The 18587-nt window shown below is 46.8% G+C and overlaps 1 protein-coding gene across 1 annotated transcript; it reads right to left on the bottom strand.

The window, feature by feature from the left end:
- Nucleotides 1-37: 37 nt before the first annotated feature.
- On the bottom strand, nucleotides 38-11825 carry LOC111844457 (hypoxia-inducible factor 1-alpha-like). Its single transcript, XM_023812947.2, has 15 exons — nucleotides 11494-11825; nucleotides 6108-6298; nucleotides 5831-5976; nucleotides 5645-5729; nucleotides 4733-4845; nucleotides 4261-4463; nucleotides 3930-4036; nucleotides 3678-3825; nucleotides 3143-3381; nucleotides 2688-2947; nucleotides 2443-2565; nucleotides 1988-2256; nucleotides 1780-1888; nucleotides 1553-1652; nucleotides 38-1468 (listed from the first exon to the last, which is right to left on the bottom strand). The coding sequence occupies exons 1-15, from the start codon at nucleotides 11523-11525 to the stop codon at nucleotides 1332-1334; spliced, it is 2262 nt and encodes a 753-aa protein (XP_023668715.2). The 5' UTR covers nucleotides 11526-11825; the 3' UTR covers nucleotides 38-1331.
- Nucleotides 11826-18587: the final 6762 nt, after the last annotated feature.

Genomic DNA, 18587 nt, shown 5'->3' with positions numbered 1-18587 from the left:
GCATTTTCATTGACACAAAGAACTCCAGGCAGACTGGTCCGCACTCAGATGTTTACTGATGTAAATGAAACTGTACATTTATTTTGTTAGGAGATGCAACTGACAGAATTAACCAAGATAACAGCTTTGTACAGAAGACTTTACGTACACTGTCAGAAAAAAGGGTAGAGCCCTGATACAGTTTTGTTCAATAATAAGATGGATAAAAAGTACATTTACTTACAGCTTGGATACAGTTGACAGACACTTGAGCAGAGGTGGGCAATCTTATCCACAAAGGACCGGTGTGTGTGCGAGTTTTCGCTGCAACTTCCTAATTAGATCAATAATTAGAGGACTGATTGGCTGAAGAGTCCTCACACCTGGGTTTGAACAGCTGACCTACAGGTTATCCCAAAAACCTGCACACACACTCGACCTTTGCGGGTAAGACTGCCCACCCCTGCTCTTGAGGGTACAGCACCAGTGACAAATAATTGTACCCTCTAAGGTACACGCTACTTTCTGTCTGACAGTGTATAAAGGCCGAGTAGAAATAGTATATTTTGCTGTGATATAATGTAAGCACCATTGCGAAAACCAGACAAGAGAAACGGAAAGAGCAGCCGGTTACGACAGTTACAGAGCACAGGTCTGACAAACTTCCGTAATCCTCAGCTGCGTGGACTGAAAGTATCGGCAGGTTTTAGTCAGACAATTTTCTTATAAATCTTCCCATAATTAAACAATAAATCTGTGTCACATGATATAACCCAACAACCCAGTAACATCTATTACTGATTTATACTGATGGTGTTTTATATGTGAGCCCCCTTAGTCGGTGTGGTGGTGAATACACACGCAAGACCGTTCCCAGTGGACACTCGTGAGCCACATGATACATATGCAGGCTGATACATGTCCTACTGCACTACTAGACAGAAAAAGGTGGGAATAAGTGTTTAAATCCGTTATTAAAAGTATGCTTAAAAATGCTTGTATGCTGCATGAACTGCTGGTATTTTGGTTTAAGGAAAATACAGAACATGTGACTGGATTCAACAGTTTGGTACTGTGGCACTAGCCACGGATGGCATAATCACTGGTGTCTCTGGAAGAGCAAAACAAAGCTCACAGCAGCCATTGGCAGCAGTGATACCCCCACACCCCTCATCATGTCCCAGTGCTCAGGGTAAGCCCCCCCAGCCGCACGGTTGCCATGGCAGCTGGACAGGAAGTACCCACTTAAGGTGCGAGAATTCGGGTTTTAAAAAAATAACAGGATATTAAAATATAAATATGGGGAGAGGGAGCCAGAGGTGGTGTCGGGGGTGGGGGCAGCCGGGCAGCACTCAGTTGCCGTGGTCCAGCGCCCGCAGGAGTTCCTCGCCTTGCAGCAGGTGCTGGCGGCTGAGCACCGGCACGTTGACCTCGCAGTCGTAGCGTGTCAGCTCAGGCAGCCCGCTGCTCAGGAAGCAGCCTGCCGTGTCTGCGGAGGGAAGCGACACGCCGGTCAGCAAGCTGCACTGCACTGCACTGCACTGTCGAGGTGGCGCGAGGCTGCGTGACCCACCTGACGGCAGGAGCAGGACCGTCTTGTGCAGGGGAAGCGCCGCTGCGGTGGGTTCCAGGCCTCGCACCTTCTTCCCCGACTCTCCAGCGTCCAGCGATTCCTGGAGAAAAGAGATGACAAAGAAGTAAACAAACCCAGTTCACGTTAATCAGAACCGAGAGAGGAAAACTGCAGGGTGAGATCTGAAACGTGGGTGGACGGGCAGATCGGGGGCAGGTCGTGCTCACCAATGAGGCGGGCTGGGGCAAAGCCATCACCTCGTGCAGCTTCCTCTTGCGCTGGCTGTTGCGGAGGGCCAGCATTTTGGGGGAGAGCTCCATGCCTGGCGGTGGTGCCCTGGAGCGCGAGACATGACTAAGAAGAGCTGCTCCAGAGCCCATGGTGGATTCTGTGCTGCATCCAGGCAGCGGGGTTGAGGCGGGCCCCGGCACTCACCTCGGGCCGAGCGGGTCAGCACCATGCCGGGGGTCGGCAGCGGGCGAGCAGGGGGCGCTGCGTAGCTCGGGCAGCGGCAGACGGAGCGGCGTGGAAGGCCGCGGCTCCTGCTTGGCGACAGGCGGGTATGGCTGAAAGAACGCGCTCATGTCGGCCAGGTCCGGAGCGGGGGAGAGCGGCTGCTCGGAGGAGGGCAGCATGCGCAGCTGGAAGTCGTCGTCCATGGGAATATAGGGGGCCAACATCTCCAGGTCCAAGTCCTCTGTGGTCTAGGGAAGCAGAAACAGGTGTGTAGGTCGTGTAGATCCACATGATACAGGCTGGAGGATCCGCTGGACTATGCATCACTCAGTCCGAACTGATTACGGAGATATGAAAGTCAACTTGTTTGTAAATCAGGGATAATTAATATTTATTCTGCGTTTGAGCCACGTACAGCTACTGCTTGTAGGTACCTGTGTAGTGAAAGGGGGGGTGGCTTGGGGGTCTTTGGCGAACAGTTTCTCTACCAGGTCGAGTTTAAACTCGACGTCGATGTCAGAGTCCACTGAGAAGCAGAACTGCAGCGGGCTGCTGGGCTGTGGGAAGGTGCAGAGAGATGGTCAGACACGGTGGATCAACAAGAGGTGGTTTAAATATCTTTGAGCAGCAATGGAAAAATACCGGCCCTGAGAGGTGAGCAAGCTTTGTGTTCCCGCACCTCTGAGCTGGTGTTCGAGCTGAGGCCTGACGACTCCAGCCCAGGAGTAACCAGAGCACAGGACACAGGGAAGGACAAGTCTTCAGGACATGACTCTAGTTTAGCCATGTCCCCCTCGCTGAGGATGGGGTCCAGGCTGACCCCCAGAGGTTGGGGCGAATCACTAGGGGAGAGCGGAGACAGAGGCGACTTCTCGTTGGAAGAAGGCAGCATGACATCATTGTAGACTGCAACTTGGTCCAAACCCTGCAGGATGGGTTCTGCAAAGAGGATTATCAGGATAGAGATGCTGAGAACGTCAGTGATCCGACGGACGAGCTCTACTTGGAAGTAACCAATTATCACTCAAAACCTAAAACCACATCTGAGTGGCTTGAAAGATCCATTAATGGTCTCATTGATCACCGGCCTATTTGCTAGAATACTGGTAGATAATGGTGAGATGGGGGACTAACCAGGCATGCTGAAGTCCAGCTGGATGATGGTATCGCCGGCTGCGGGCGCCAGCTGGGTCAGGAACTCTGGTTCGCCCTTCAGTTGCTCATACAGGCTGTCCTTGACAGCAGTCTTCTCGTAGCTGATGAAGTGCTTCACTGTATCTGCCTCCGGACTCTCCAGCTTCTCCACCTCCTCAACTTCCTTCTCACCTTCCGTCTGTCGCAGAGAGAGCACCAGATCCTTCTCCTCCACCCCACTGCAGGGACCACAAAGCACACTTACCAAGTGACCTCAATGGCAGGCAGTCACAGACTAATCTCACCACAGACATAAGATGTGATCGACTCCCCAGTTGCCAGAGTACAAAAGAGGAAGGCTTTTTGGAGATCTTTACTGGGAATGGCAATCACCTCTTCTGATGTTTTAGTTATCAGTATCTGCTGTCACTTAAGGAATATCATCAATCCGACCTCTAAGCAGTAGAATTAGCAAATGTTGCTGAAAGATTTGTAATGAAGTTCCTTTGGGGTGTTGAAGGGTCACAGTAGCTACCTGAGCACATAGTTCACACATACGATGCACTGCGGTTGTGAGTTCTTGGTGTTGTAGATGACAGTGGCCTGGGTATCTACCCACACAAAGCCACCCTTCTTGGCCAGCATTCGGTACTGTCCAGTGGTGACCTGGCCCTTGGCAAATACTGAGGAGAAACGGAGACCAAAAGCCGAAGTCAGCACCAGACCTTCTACCAGGGACCAACCGAACACAGCGGCACACGGGCTCAGCCAACACGCTAATGCTTACGGTTGTGATGCGTCTTTGTGAGGTGGTCCGAGTCGAGAGCGTGGTAGTACTCGTATATAGAGCGGTCCAGCAACTCCTCTGGTTTGTAACCCAACAGCTCTGTGATCCTAAGGGGGAAAAGCCAGACAGAGGGTGCTGTCACTATCAGCAGTAATACTGGAAATTACTACCCATGAGTCACTTAGAAATAATGTTTCCTATCTGATGTAATGCAACTGCCTGGTGTTGGTGCAAGCAAGGGCTGGGGATAAATTGCACTCTTTTCCTTATTAGCTAACTGTTCCAGACGCGGTTCCCGGCGGCACTACTGCGTTCTGACCCCCAGGCCCACCTCTCATCGCAGTAGGAGAACTTCATGTCCAGGTTGTGCCGGCTCAGGAATGTCTTGCTGTCCAGAGGGACCTCGATGTTGGAGGGGTGAGGGATGGGCTCACAGATGAGCACCAGGTAGGGCACTGGTGGCTCTTTGTAGCCGCAGTCACTCTGCTCTTCCTCCCTACCGGGCAAGCGGACTTGTCCCATGCACTGCAGCACCTGGAGGGCAGCAGGGGGCGCCGTCAGCTGACTGCACTAGTGCAGAATTAGCATGCTAGGCCAGGAATCACAAATGCAAAACAGGGAAATCGACTAGTACTTCTATTCCTGCTTTCAGTACTTTCATGATAATACTTGGATTAGAAGTTGCTAATACAGGAAACATCTGTGAATGTGTCTGTATGAGTGTACATGTCTGCGTGCGTCACCAGCTGAAGAAGCTTGGGCTCACAGACGTCAAATCAGGACACAAAAAGGAAGAGCCTCACCTTCCACGTGGCTGACTTTATGTTGACAGTGCGCCCCCTGCTGGTGAGTGTACATTTCATGCGCAGGAAGAAGTGCCTCTCTGTGTTGTGCTCCTTGGCTTTTTTGGGTGAACCTGGGGAGCAGGACAGAAGACGCCCTTCTGTAAGCCACAGAGCAGACATCCGACAGGAGAACAACCCACAATTTTACGTAAATTAATACAAATTCTTAGCTTACCCAAAAAATACACGTTCCTTTAGACAGATCCTAATGAGTGGAGGGATTTATTTTCAGCAATAGTGGTTGAAACCTTGCATGACCCGCAGTAGATGGGATGACCCTGCACTGGCACTCAGTGCTTGTTTTACCCAATTCATTAGCGTTCTGAAAGTGGATTAAACTCATTAACCAGCACTAGACAGAGTGCAGCACTCCTGTCAGGCACTGGTTCTAAAGCCCCATTTTGCTAGTTTTTACTTGATGTAGGTGCTCATATTCCAATGAATGCTGTTTGAATTTCTACTGGGTGTGTGTGTGTGTGTGTGCGGGCGGGGGTATGTATATATTGCATTGTGGGGACTTAATGTGATAAAAAATATATATATTTTGACATAATGGGACCATTTTTTCAGTCCCCAAAAGAGGAAACACGATTTTATCAAAATTAATGGAGAGTCCCCACAAAGATATAAAAACAATGCGTGTGTGTGCCTGTGTGTACATGCCCTATGAAGGAATCACATCCCATCCAGGGTGTGCCCCAGCTCTGTGCTTTATGCTTCGTAAGACAGACTCCAAGCTCCCCAGCGATTGCCACTGGTGGTTAGGAGATGAATAGGCCAATGAAAAATTTGGTGTGAGTGATGAGACCATCACTGGCTGGCCTCACCTAGCGCTGCAGCAGCAAAACTCCAGCAAGGTGCAGATCTCACCTGTTCTGTGTACGAGGATCTCCCTCACTTCCTCGTGGTCGCAGGGGTGGGCAAAGTCGAAAATGCTGTGGCCTGTGAGGTCAAACTGGGAAGGGGAGAGAAACGCAGTGTTTCCTCAAGCCTGCCAAGCTGACGGGCTCAGCAGCAGCTTAAAAGACTAACAGGGAGGGCACAAAGGGCACGTACCTGGGTGAGACCCATGCATTTGTTGACGTTCTCCGAGAGGTACACCATGTCACCATCCTCGGACAGCACCATAAGGAAACCCTCCAAAGCTTTCAGGTAGAAGGTGTTCAGCTGGCTGTCCAGCTCAGACTCCTCCACAGGCTCATCTGAAAGAGGCCGACGGCGTTTACTGGCGACAGACTATCACCCTCAAGGATCCACGTTCATAGGAGCACCACTCCCTGCAAAAGCACAAACCGCACTCCCGCAGAAGTATCCCATTCCAGAAGGTACTGACCTGGGCTCAGCAGCCTCCGCATTCGCAGGTAGCTGATAGTCAGCCTCATGATGGAGGCCTTGTCCAGATTGGAGGTGACGCTATGCGCAAGAGGCAGCTGGCGAGCCAGCTCGTAAAACACCTCAGACTCCTTGCCACGTCGACATCGTGCCGCGTCGCGGGACTTCTCCTTCCGGTGCTCTGAGCTTACCCTGGGGGAAAGAGGACGCATAGCCCATCAGTGCTCTGCTGCCCAAAGGCAAGGAGGCCCGAAGTCTTAAGATGAAATTCATCCTTCTGCAGGTCTGTCATCACATTCCATCCCTGTTCGAGCAGTATTTTCCATCTACTGACTATTCAGCTGCATTTGAAATCCCTTAAATGAGCCGAATATAAATTAGCTTATTTGCATTTCACACTTATGGTTAAACATTTAAACTTGATCACTGCTAATGTGTCACCTTCAATGGCTTTTGACTTCAGTCGCTGACTGCAAGGCGATGTAGTGGCACTGGGTTTGAGCATTAAGGTGTGAAACCAAAGCTCAGCATCCATGACCATATCTCATCTATGGTATTTTTCCAACCAATCTACTGATAAAGTAGCATTCATCCCATTTAATGAAGGAGGAACCCCAAGCATTTCATTAGATAGCTCTAAAGCAAAGAGAGATGCATGCCAACTCAAATGATGCCAAATTAGCAGACATTCTACTTTACCTTGTTTATCCAAGACTTAACTAATATGTAGGCTCTGAATGCGTAAAACGTATTCTAAATTACATACTGAATACTATCACATTGTCCTAGACCTTAAAGCACTACGGCCATGTGGCACGTTTCCCTGAGGACAATCTGGCTCGCAGGGTCCTCATTGCTGGGGACCTGACCAGTTGGACCAGGCCGAGGGGACGCACACATAACACCTGGCTGCAGCAGACAGACGGCCAGTTCCATGGCCATACCGCTTGTCAACCGGAGGGGTCGCCAACCGGGATCCCGAGGTGTGTCGTCGTGCGGAGGGCATGCCTCCCAAACCGAGCTGACCTACACCTTGTACAAGTTGTATATTTCTGAAAGCAATCAGGCCATCATGCTTCGGTTCTGTCTAATTTGCATGGCAAAAGGAAACTCTTATGTTGGCACAAATTAGCTAGGTATTTAAAAAAAAATCAATTAAATACTGGCTCTATGTTTCACAGTTGACGTTTCTCCGATCCTCACACACCCACCTGACGACCAAAACCTGTCATTTCCAAAGTACTTGGCTAGCTGAAGAGTTTTGAGGAAAGGCAAACTGAATCAACACCTCTTATTTTTGGCAAGAGCTCGGTCTGACGTGTCCGCCAGCGGCAGAGGCATTGGAGTCTATATGGCAACCCAGAGACCCAGGCTGGGAGAAGGGGATGGGGGAAAAGTACGGGAAGGCCTGGGACGGAATGACAACATGTGAGCCTGGGTGAAGGGCTGTGCTCTGCGGGGTATTCCTCTGATAACATGCCAGCCTTCGACCATGAAAACAGGAAGCTCAAGAAGCAGCATGTGGATCTGCAGAACACTTTAATAATACAGTCAAAAGCATATTAGGAAACGCCACTGACACAAACAGAAGGCAAACTGACTGATTCTCGAGTGCTAAATATTTCTAACACAGGTCTTTAGGCTCACGCCAAGAGTTTTGAGGTAATCTGGACATTTCTGCACACCAACTACAAAACCACAGAAATTACTGGAACAAATTAAATTAACCATGGTAAGCCAACCTTTAAATATGACGAGCTTCTGAATGCGCAATGGATGTGGCAGTTTCAGGCTGGCAAGACAGTCACGTTGCCAGTCAGAGCAACCAATTGGCATTCACCAGTAACTCCAGAGCAAGTCAATGCTAACGATGGTAACTGAAACACAGGGACACAATGATGCACAAAACCTAGACACTACAGCCTCTCAAAAAGGACACATCAAACTGCATGCAATAAAAACCTTTTGCAAAATACAAATTTATGTAGATAGATGCACTCAAATCCATAACTAATTATACTGCAAATAGCAATCTGGCAACATACGTGCTTCCTGTATAAGAGGTCACATGGTGAACTTTAACATAAACTACAGCGTCAAAGCCTCCCTCCTTCTTCACGAGACCCAACTGTTTGGGCAGGCGTTCGGAGAGGCTCCCGGAGGTCAAAAGGTTCTGAAGTAATAAAACCCCCAGAGAGGGCACTGCCCGACAAGTTTTCCCAGAGATTCTCGGGGAAGAAAACAAACAGCTGCTGTAACCTTACAAGAAAATGGAGCCATTTCATCTGGAGAAACACACTGGCCCTGGACATAGCCCCTAAAATACAAGCAGTGCAGGGGAAGTTACTCACAAAAGTAATCCATTATACACAGAGGTAGAAAGTTCAGGTCCAGAAAGTACACAACCAGACCAGCTGAGTACTGTGTGTGTGTGTGTGTGTGTGTGTGTGTGTGTGTGTGTGTGTGTGTGTGTTGAAGCTGAACTGGGTGGTTGAAACAAAACTTTGGTATGGATTTGAACTTTCTGGACCTGAATTTTCCACCTCTGTAACTTCCACCAACACTACATACAGCTAAGTATTCTGGAGCTAAGCCTAACCCTGGCCTTGATTCCTAAAATATAATGAATCATTCTGCTTGGGGATTTGTTTCCCCTTCAAACCTCCAATTTTTTATGGTCTGTGACTATTTCTTCTGTGGCAAAAGCTGCTGTCTTGGTGCCAGAGTTCTGGAGAATATTGCTAATCACAATTGCTAAGAGCCTGAGGAAATCTCATTTAGTCATTCACTAACAAGTTAATTTCAAATATGAACAGGCCCTCTCTCCAAAACAGATGTCAACTCAAATTGAGAAATACACTTTCACTATGCCCAGAGGATTAAACATGTAGGCTGAAAGAGAAAATGTTTTTACACCACATCTATTGCATGCTTGATCATGTCTGGAGCACAATGACCCACTTCACACATAACTCGATGCTTAGATATTTATTCATTAAGTCAAAACTAAATCATCTTTGGCTAGGCTGCTTGGAACAGACACAGTCAATCAACACTGACTACTCCTAGTGCATCTCCCAAATTGAGCAACACAGCAAACCCATGACTAAGGTTCAACATCCCTCTTGACTGGTTCCGCTAAGGTACTGCATACCAACCAGGGGCTCATGACGTCAAGCCTGTGGCAAGAGGAAGGAGTCAAAATAGAAATTAGAATCAAGTGCTTTTGGCACCTTGACACCAAGGACAGGAAATCTTTTTTTTTTTTTCCTGTTAGCCAGGTGTAACATTTTTCGACTTAATTTACTGACAACATAGAGATTGTTTATAGCAATAGTAATTGTGTTAAGTTAATAGTAAGATGGTGTAATACAACTCGATGCAAAAGGTGAAATCGAATAGCAAACCCTGACTTGCACTGATGATACCAGCCTAATGTTGAGTGGAAGGAAGTCTGCAAATTATGAAAAATTAGGAACCGCCCAACAGGGTAGAAGTACCACAATTTGCTCAATTAACACAACAATATGACCAGGCACCTGAGCAGAGACACACCAATGCTAAAGAATAAGTCAGCTGACCTGAAGTCTTTCTGAAAGCAACACACACACACACACACACACACACACACACACACACAGTACTTGTATGTATACTTATATGCTGTCCTGCCTTTCACTGATGAAAATCATAAACAATGCCTATTTGTTCCAGGAAGGACATCAACCAAAACATTTAAATAGGGTTACCTGATGCCTCACTGAACTGCTCTCGAAAGGTAGCCCTTCACAACAGGTCGCGAGGCCCTGTAGATATGCTGGATAACTTTCACTGTGAAATGTACTGATAAAGCGACCCGAGCCGGATGAAATGCGGTGAGAGCACATCAGAACTGATTTCATTTTGGGCTGCGGCCTGGTTTAGGAGCTGGAGGATGGCACTGTTAGTGTGGAGTTCCCCCCCACTTCCTTCCATTCCTGTATGAATGTGTGTATGCAGGAGTGTGGCACCGTGAGAGACAGCTGAGTTACCCTGGACACACTGGGCCTCGTGTCCGTTATCTGCAGACCCCTGGATCACAATGTGCCTGGCTGGATAGTTACTGGAGACCCAAGCACCGTGTTAGGTCAGCCAATATCAGAAAGTGTGCTTCGTGCTTCAAGCATTCAATGGATTGGCTCAAAAAAATGCTGACTCTTAAAAACTGCCCAAAGAAATACCAAAAAAGAAGGTACAGAAATTTAGCTTGCTAGTTTATTGTTCATTAGTGAAGTTGAACAGCTAACTTTTGCCTCTGGTAAATACATAACAGAGCAGCTATTCTGATTCAGGGCACATGGATGATAAAATATTTGAGATTCTATTAAACTCTGCAACAATTTCATACAGATATATATATTTTTTGTTTGATGTACTTTTCTACGACAGACATATTGTTCTTGTTCCATATGAATTAACCCTTGAAATGTACAGTAGAAAAACCTACCTATACCCATCAGTCACTATAGTTGTAATTCAAGTAGAAACAGGAAATATGATAACAGCTGAGAGCAAAAACTTTTAGTTTTACGCTTGTGGCTTTTTTAAAGGCGGGTTATGAGTTAGAATGACGTGAGAGACGCCACACTGACCAAGGCTATCCGCTTTAGGATATGTCCACACCAATTAAGGCTTATATGTGAAAGAGATACGCAAATTATAGCGGTAATGGTAAGCTGTCAAAACATACGCGTATATTTCTAATATCAGAACCCTGGCACGTTATGCAGTCTTGTCACGTGAATGGTACGCTGGCACGAGGCGGCCTGTTCACTCGGTCATCTTAGTACCAGTATTTACTACCAGCTGGGAAAAGTTTCTTACAAGAAACTTAAGAAGCCAGACAAAATTACCACGCGGACCACCGCTGAGAATCGTGAACGCTCCATGTGGCCACCATTAAGAGACATATGTGGTTAATATAGTGTTTATTATGTAACATTTTACAGGATTCACCATGAGCGCCAGGTTGACTTGCTGGAAATGTGAAGTGTTTAGCGCGCCGGGCTCTCGGCGAAATAGCTGGTTAGACAGTATTTCTACCCGTAAGGCATTTTCCCTGGAGCATCACCCAGGCAGCATTAAGCATATTACAGTCGATATGGGTGATTAGGATGTGCTGGCAAGTCAAGAACATCTGCCATATAAGAAAATGGCGACGCCTGAGAAAAATCATCTATCGGAGCCGGACAGAGGACTAGTAAAGTACTCAAGGACTTGCGTTAAATTAAAGACAACGACACTCTAATTAATAACACACCAGCAAGCTGTCAACTGGCAGTCGACTCGCGTTGCAAAGCACATAAACAGTAATGTAAGACACTGGGAGAAAAGCAGGCGCAGCCTACCTTTTCTTTTCAGGGAGAACTCCTACATCCATTTCTGGGAGGAAAAGGCGGTCTGCGTGCTAGGTGATCCCAGCCCCAGACTCAGAAACAGAGCTTCCCCCAGGCCCGAGTCCGGACCCTGCGTAGCCAACTAATCCCACGGAAAAAATAAGAAAACAAATCAAAGCCCGGAATTATTTACTTTTATCTCTCCTGACTAGTGGTATATCGCAAGGGCAACTCTGCGGTACGATAAAGACAAAACAGCCAAAGCGGCTACTTAAGGGTAATAATTTCTCCTTCGCCAGCACAATATGTCCCCAGCGCCGCGCTACCGACTGACTTGTGATCGTCGTGTGACAAGACCTGCCTCCCAGGCCCCGCCCCCTCCCCGGGAATGCGCAGCCAATCACGTGCCTTTCTGTTCGAGGACGCGCTTGAGGTTTCGTCATGCGAGTCGATCGTACGTATTTACCTGAGTGATACTGCGAGCTGTCTTAAAAATAATTACCGAATTTTTAAATGCTATATTTTCTTTGCTTTTGTAAGGCTGGCTATGCCCCCGTATTAATTGCTCATAGACCTGTGTCTCGTATCTGAAATGTCAGTTTTAGACTTTATCCTAAAAGACAATATCGCCAAAAAAAACAAGAGTGAAACAGCTTTCAGGGCAGAAAAGAAATACTTGAATTCCTGTACAATTTATGTGAATTTGTCGTATATCTACAATGGTATATATTACTGTTTAACCAGTGTAATATGTAGCAACAATATGGGCCTATCCGATTTCTGTTTCTGTTGGAAACACAGGAGTATACTTAAATATTTGATTGTTTAGACGATTGTATAATTAAGGAAAATCGCTGCAGAAATAGATGCACTGAATACTTTTACTACTGTCGATTTTTTAAATAATGAGAAGCAGTATGTTCACAATGCTATTTGCTTACCTGGTAAATAAATGGCAGAATATACTTTAATATACGCTTAATTTAGTATTCTACGTGATTTAGTATTTCTGACTTATTTGAAATCGTAGTGGCATTTACCAGCCTCTTACCCCATCTTTTACATCTCAGTATGAAAGCATACTGCTAAATGTTAACGTATGTTCATTAAAGGAAACGCGAAAACCCTTTTTTTAGCTTTGAAAGCAGAAACAATACCAAATGTGATCTTAGATCGGTCCCAAGTCCTCCATCGATCTATTATCTCCCTTTACTGATTATATAGAGAAAGATGGGGACCACGCAGCTGCCATGAAATTGGCCATGTGGACAGTCTGATATGCGGCATGACAGGACTGGGAACCGCCGCTCGGTTACTCATGATGCGTCAGGAAACAGTGTTTCCGTTAATATACAAATATTTGATTAAAATGTTTAAATGTGGTTAAATACTCTGATTGTCTAACACAGTGGTGTACAACTGCATACTGCTGGCCAGGGGCCCTGCTCAGGGGCCCAATGGCAGCATCAGTCTTCTGGCCCTGCATAGGATTTGAATTGGTGACATTTTGATCACACATGTAAGTACTGTGCCACACATTGCCCCTGCTAGTTCACAACTGGTTTAACTAGTTAATAAATTTGTTTTTATTAACAGGTGATAATATGTAGCCACCAAATAAAGGAAAAGTCAAATCGTCCATCCAGTTGACCAAGGCAGTGAAGGTTAGTTGTCACTTGGCGCTGAAGTGACAACAGGAGTGTGTGCATGTGACAAATCTAAGAGTAAATAAGCTGAACAGACAGGGTGTGGCGGGAAGGTGGAGAGAGTTCAGCCATGTTGGCTTCACATCTCCCTCTGTGGTTCACATTCTGTTAGTCACACTCAGTACATACTCGGTACATACTCAGTACATACTCGGTACATACTCAGTACATACTCAGTACACACAAGGTTGTATCTAAACAGACACCCCAGAAGGCCTTGCTGTCACAAATGATATAGTCAGCTTGTGTATTATAAATGTATCTCATGCCGCTGTTTTTCGTTTGTCGAATATAATCAAAGTTATGGAGATATTATTGTGTGCAACTCTATAAAGAGCTGGTGAATGAAGTCATTAGCTGTAAAAAATACTTTTAATGCTCTTCTGTTTAACTGTCCAGATGATTTCATAAATGATCACACTGGAGCTAAAACAAAGGCGTCAGCCTCATACTTACCTCCACATGCTGGCTACCTGTCAGCATTATAGATAGAATTTATAAACACTATAGTCACCTTTAATGCCTAAACTTATCTTCGCAATCTAAGCTGGCTTGATTACTTTGGTTGCTCAGGTGCTGGTTATCTTGCAACATACATAAAAAACACAAACGGTAGCAGAATCTGTTTCTGTTTGGGACTGAGACATTTCCTCCATTCTTTATTCTACTTAAATAAAAATGCTATACTAAACAGATTTTCCCTGATTAATTTAATTCGACTGACATCCCCCCTGGGGTGGCATCTGCCTTGTGCTTCTTCGGATCGGCTTGCAGTGGATCGATTTTAATATCATTAAAGCCAAATCTTTTTTTGGTGTGATCATGAGGGGCCTTTGCCCGTGGGTGTAGGAGGTAAAGACCTTGCAGGGTCGTGACATCAGTCATGTGATGTTTACTTGCATGGAAGTCCAGTGTCAGTTGCAACTAAAATGATTTGTAGTTAAGAGTGGAGCTGTAATCTCAGGAACTGTCCTATCCATAAAGCACACCACCTCCTCAGGAAGTATCCATAAAGCACACCACCTCCTCAGGAAGTATCCATAAAGCACACCACCTCCTCAGGAAGTATCCATAAAGCACACCACCTCCTCAGGAAGTATCCATAAAGCACACCACCTCCTCAGGAAGTATCCATAAAGCACACCACCTCCTCAGGAAGTATCCATAAAGCACACCACCTCCTCAGGAAGTATCCATAAAGCACACCACCTCCTCAGGAAGTATCCATAAAGCACACCACCTCCTCAGGAAGTATCCATAAAGCACACCACCTCCTCAGGAAGTATCCATAAAGCACACCACCTCCTCAGGAAGTATCCATAAAGCACACCACCTCCTCAGGAAGTATCCATAAAGCACACCACCTCCTCAGGAAGTATCCATAAAGCACACCACCTCCTCAGGAAGTATCCATAAAGCACACCACCTCCTCAGGAAGTATCCATAAAGCACACCACCTCCTCAGGAAGTATCCATAAAGCACACCACCTCCTCAGGAAGTATCCATAAAGCACACCACCTCCTCAGGAAGTATCCATAAAGCACACCACCTCCTCAGGAAGTATCCATAAAGCACACCACCTCCTCAGGAAGTATCCATAAAGCACACCACCTCCTCAGGAAGTATCCATAAAGCACACCACCTCCTCAGGAAGTATCCATAAAGCACACCACCTCCTCAGGAAGTATCCATAAAGCACACCACCTCCTCAGGAAGTATCCATAAAGCACACCACCTCCTCAGGAAGTATCCATAAAGCACACCACCTCCTCAGGAAGTATCCATAAAGCACACCACCTCCTCAGGAAGTATCCATAAAGCACACCACCTCCTCAGGAAGTATCCATAAAGCACACCACCTCCTCAGGAAGTATCCATAAAGCACACCACCTCCTCAGGAAGTATCCATAAAGCACACCACCTCCTCAGGAAGTATCCATAAAGCACACCACCTCCTCAGGAAGTATCCATAAAGCACACCACCTCCTCAGGAAGTATCCATAAAGCACACCACCTCCTCACGAAGTATCCATAAAGCACACCACCAGCACTTCAGTGACAGTGTGGACGCAGGCGGGAATGACCGCTGACCTTACGCTGATATCACTCTCCAACCCAGGGCAGGGAAATGCCATAATAAATGTCATAAACATCGTCTGTAACAGCACAAAAGCACTAGCAATAAGTTTTTTTTTAAATTATTGGTAAAAGAAGCAATGTAATAATAGCAGAGCTATCTGCTGCCTTACTGAGAAATGCAAGGTGGGACACTTAAACAGCGCTCCCTTTCCAGTGGTCTCTGTGACCACCCCCCCCCCCCCCCCCCCCTTTGAAATGAGTGTTTCTCCTCAGAAACGTGCCACAGACACCTGTTGTTAGCTTGGTGGGCTCCTATTACGTAAAATTCACCCTAAACTAAGGTGCCCTGCACTAACAGGACTTGAGAAAGTGGGTCAGCCTGGCCCTCAGGGCAATAGTCTCACTTCGCTGCTGCAAAGTGGTGAATGGAGGGTCATGGGTGGAGGTGGGGTCTGCACGGGGCAGCCAGTGGATGCATGAAGAACCAAGTGCAGAGACCCTGTGGAGGCCCCTGCCGAGAGGCTGCGCCGGGACAGGATGAGTTTGTGATGCAAATAGGCCCCCTGGGGGCGCCTGCTGGCAGGAAGGTGGTGTCACGGTATAGCGAAAGCTATCATGAATACGAATGGGTTTAAGTAGTTTACCATCAGACAAAACCACAATGCTATTTGTGGGACAATGCATCTGCGGCCTAACAGGATGCCGTAAACAGCAAAGAAATAAGCAGTATTGTGCAATGCCCTGAGGGCAACACCGAATGATTCTTCAAGAAGGGAGTGCCTCGGATACCTGACTCATTGTTTCTTTGTGGTTTTCGTTAGATGGGAAATTCTTTGCTCTGCCGACTCCCTGAACTCTAATGCACTCTGGATGTGGACTTCAGGACGTAGGAGGTACTGGTGTCGCTGACAGAGCTCTGACAGGCCTCGGCTGTGGACATGGTGCACATTTGGTCTTCTGCAGCCGGTCAGGATCTCTTAGATGGCACTCACTTGAGTTGAACGTGAATGTAAACCGTCCTTACAGATTTGCTTCCGTCTCACAAATGTCTGTATGGTTTTTTTCTTGCAAACACATAGTCAGGCCATAGAGATCTGTGCCAGCCTGTCTTCTGGGCACGTCAGCTGTCACAGCTCATCGCCGAGCAGGAAAAGGCCCAACGTACAGAGCCTACACCACAGGATATCAGGGAGGATGATAACTGCTTACATACCACCATGTGCAACAGCCACACAGAGAGAAGGAAGGAGTCTTTTCCGAAGCAGCTCAGTAAAGGTAACGGGGTGACAGGGATTCCACAGGACAGTGATGGATATATATCGGGTTTACAGGGATGTAATGCGTAGGACAGACTTTCTAAGGATGCCGATCAGACATACTAACTCAAAAAGGGCCAATTGGGAACCTCAGCTCAACTTGGAGCTTGAAATGGAAGCAGGGCTGTTGTTAGACCCAAATCAAAGGGACACAAGCCCAGGCAAAATGTTGCCATGTCCCCTTATATTCAGAGGAAATAAACCAATAATTAAGGCACTACAGTTCCCATGATGCCCCACAGTAGCCCTCAGCTTCTTAAAGGGCACTTAAAGGGCTAGATAAGATTTTAACAACTCTGAGCTATTAGTTAAGTTCTCCCCAAACGAGCTTGATGGGCCGAATGGCCTCCTCTCGTTTGTAAATTTCTTATGTTCTTATGTTGTTACACTTGTAGACAGTTGGAACCCTGGCGTCCATGGAGATGGATGTATATAAACATTTAACAGGAGGTAAATCGCATAGCAAACAAGATAATGCTACTGCAGTGTTAAGGCTGGTTAGGTAGCCTAGCCTGTAAAAATGCAGATTAGGCCATTAAATCAAAGGCATTAGTTTAGTTACCATCAAGAGTATTACGTTGCATTAACAAATAAAAGGAGCATTGTTCAGCTAATAACTGCTCATTTTGCAAGCCTGTTATTATTATGCCACAAAAATGACAGATACTTGGCACCACACATCTCTTTATTCGTGTTCCAAAATGCACTGGAGGCTTTATAGCCAGGAATACTAAAGGTCTTTGTGTTTATATGGCTGTGTGGCCTCGTTGTGCTTTAAGCGCTGGTGCCAACCTGTGATCAATGATGGTGTGGGGAAGGAAGTGAACAGAGTGGGTTGCCTGTGTATCTGTTTTTTTTATTCAAGAAAGTTTGTGTAATAAATGTCATGGAATCTATTTTTATTGCCATAGTCAATACCAGGGTAGCTATAAATAGGTTAATAAGGCCCTGCTTCTCCTGTAAAATATGCAGTAAAAATAGATTAATAAATTATGTGTTAAGCGAGTTGTTTACCAGATAGAAAATCTGACCTCAGTGCGACCTTCAGTCTGGAACGAAATGCCTAGATCCACGAGCCTGGGTCTATAGAGACATACTTGGGGCTTGGGTGGAATCTGGAGTTCTGATGGACAGGATGGACTGGGAATTGGCCAGCTCACCGAGTCACGGGCATGTAGGGAAACGTGCTTTATCTGTTCTGCAACATGGGTTATGTTCTGTTACAGGACATACTGCAGGAAGACAGGACTCAGGTCACTGTCAGCCTGGCTCTGCGTGAGTCAGCTCACACCTTTGCTCAGCCGCTGCTGACATCACGCTTGCTTAGCAATGGCTTGCAGCATGTGGCCTATTCTGACGAACCCGCTGAACTGCTCGGCAGTTCTGCCTGTTGCAGTAAGCATTAGCAACTGGAAAGCAAAGGAAAGGAAAAAAACAGCCTTTTGAGCACTAACGGGAAAGTCTGAACCACTGTGCCCACATTCTGCTATCCTTGGCCTTTCCCCCTGCCAGCCCCCCCCCCCCCCCATTAAACTCCACCCTCTCATCCCTTTATCCATGCAATCCTCATCTCTTCCAGAAAGTCAGTTTCCATTCCTCAGAAAATCCAGTGCAAGGCCACGTGGCTTTTTTGGAGCTGCTTATTCAGCGGGGATCCTTCTCATTGGACCTGCGGTGACGATGAGGGCGGAGTCTGGCTTGGGGGGGGGGATCCTTCTCATTGGACCTGCGGTGACGATGAGGGCGGAGTCTGGCTTGGGGGAGACACGGGTTGGGGCAGAGACAAAGACGCACACTGAAGAGAACTTCACATGTCTGCATGAAATGTGTTTGTGTTTGTTTTCTTTGCACTGGGCCCCTTCCACATCCACGGTAACATGGCAGTGAGAGATATTTAGGTTTGTCCTAAGAATAAAACATTCATGAGTCTGGAAGGTTGCCTTTGGCAATGTCTGTAGGGGACCTTCAGAAATCTGCAGAGCTATTTCCCGCAGAGCATGAGTC

The sequence above is a fragment of the Paramormyrops kingsleyae genome, chromosome 19, assembly GCF_048594095.1.
Source record: "Paramormyrops kingsleyae isolate MSU_618 chromosome 19, PKINGS_0.4, whole genome shotgun sequence".
In the NCBI taxonomy this organism is placed as follows: domain Eukaryota; kingdom Metazoa; phylum Chordata; class Actinopteri; order Osteoglossiformes; family Mormyridae; genus Paramormyrops; species Paramormyrops kingsleyae.
Note: the sequence above shows the minus strand (reverse complement) of the source record. Positions and strands in the feature narration are given on the sequence as shown.

Bases quoted from the DNA above. Each gene is read 5' to 3' on its own strand.
- LOC111844457 (XM_023812947.2), bottom strand. From the start codon at position 11,525: ATGGATGTAGGAGTTCTCCCTGAAAAGAAAAG. The intron at 6,299-11,493 runs GTAGGCTGCGCC...TCTTTCCCCCAG, and splicing joins GTTCTCCCTGAAAAGAAAAG to GGTAAGCTCAGAGCACCGGA. The intron at 2,948-3,142 runs GTTAGTCCCCCA...TCCTCTTTGCAG, and splicing joins GCTGGACTTCAGCATGCCTG to AACCCATCCTGCAGGGTTTG.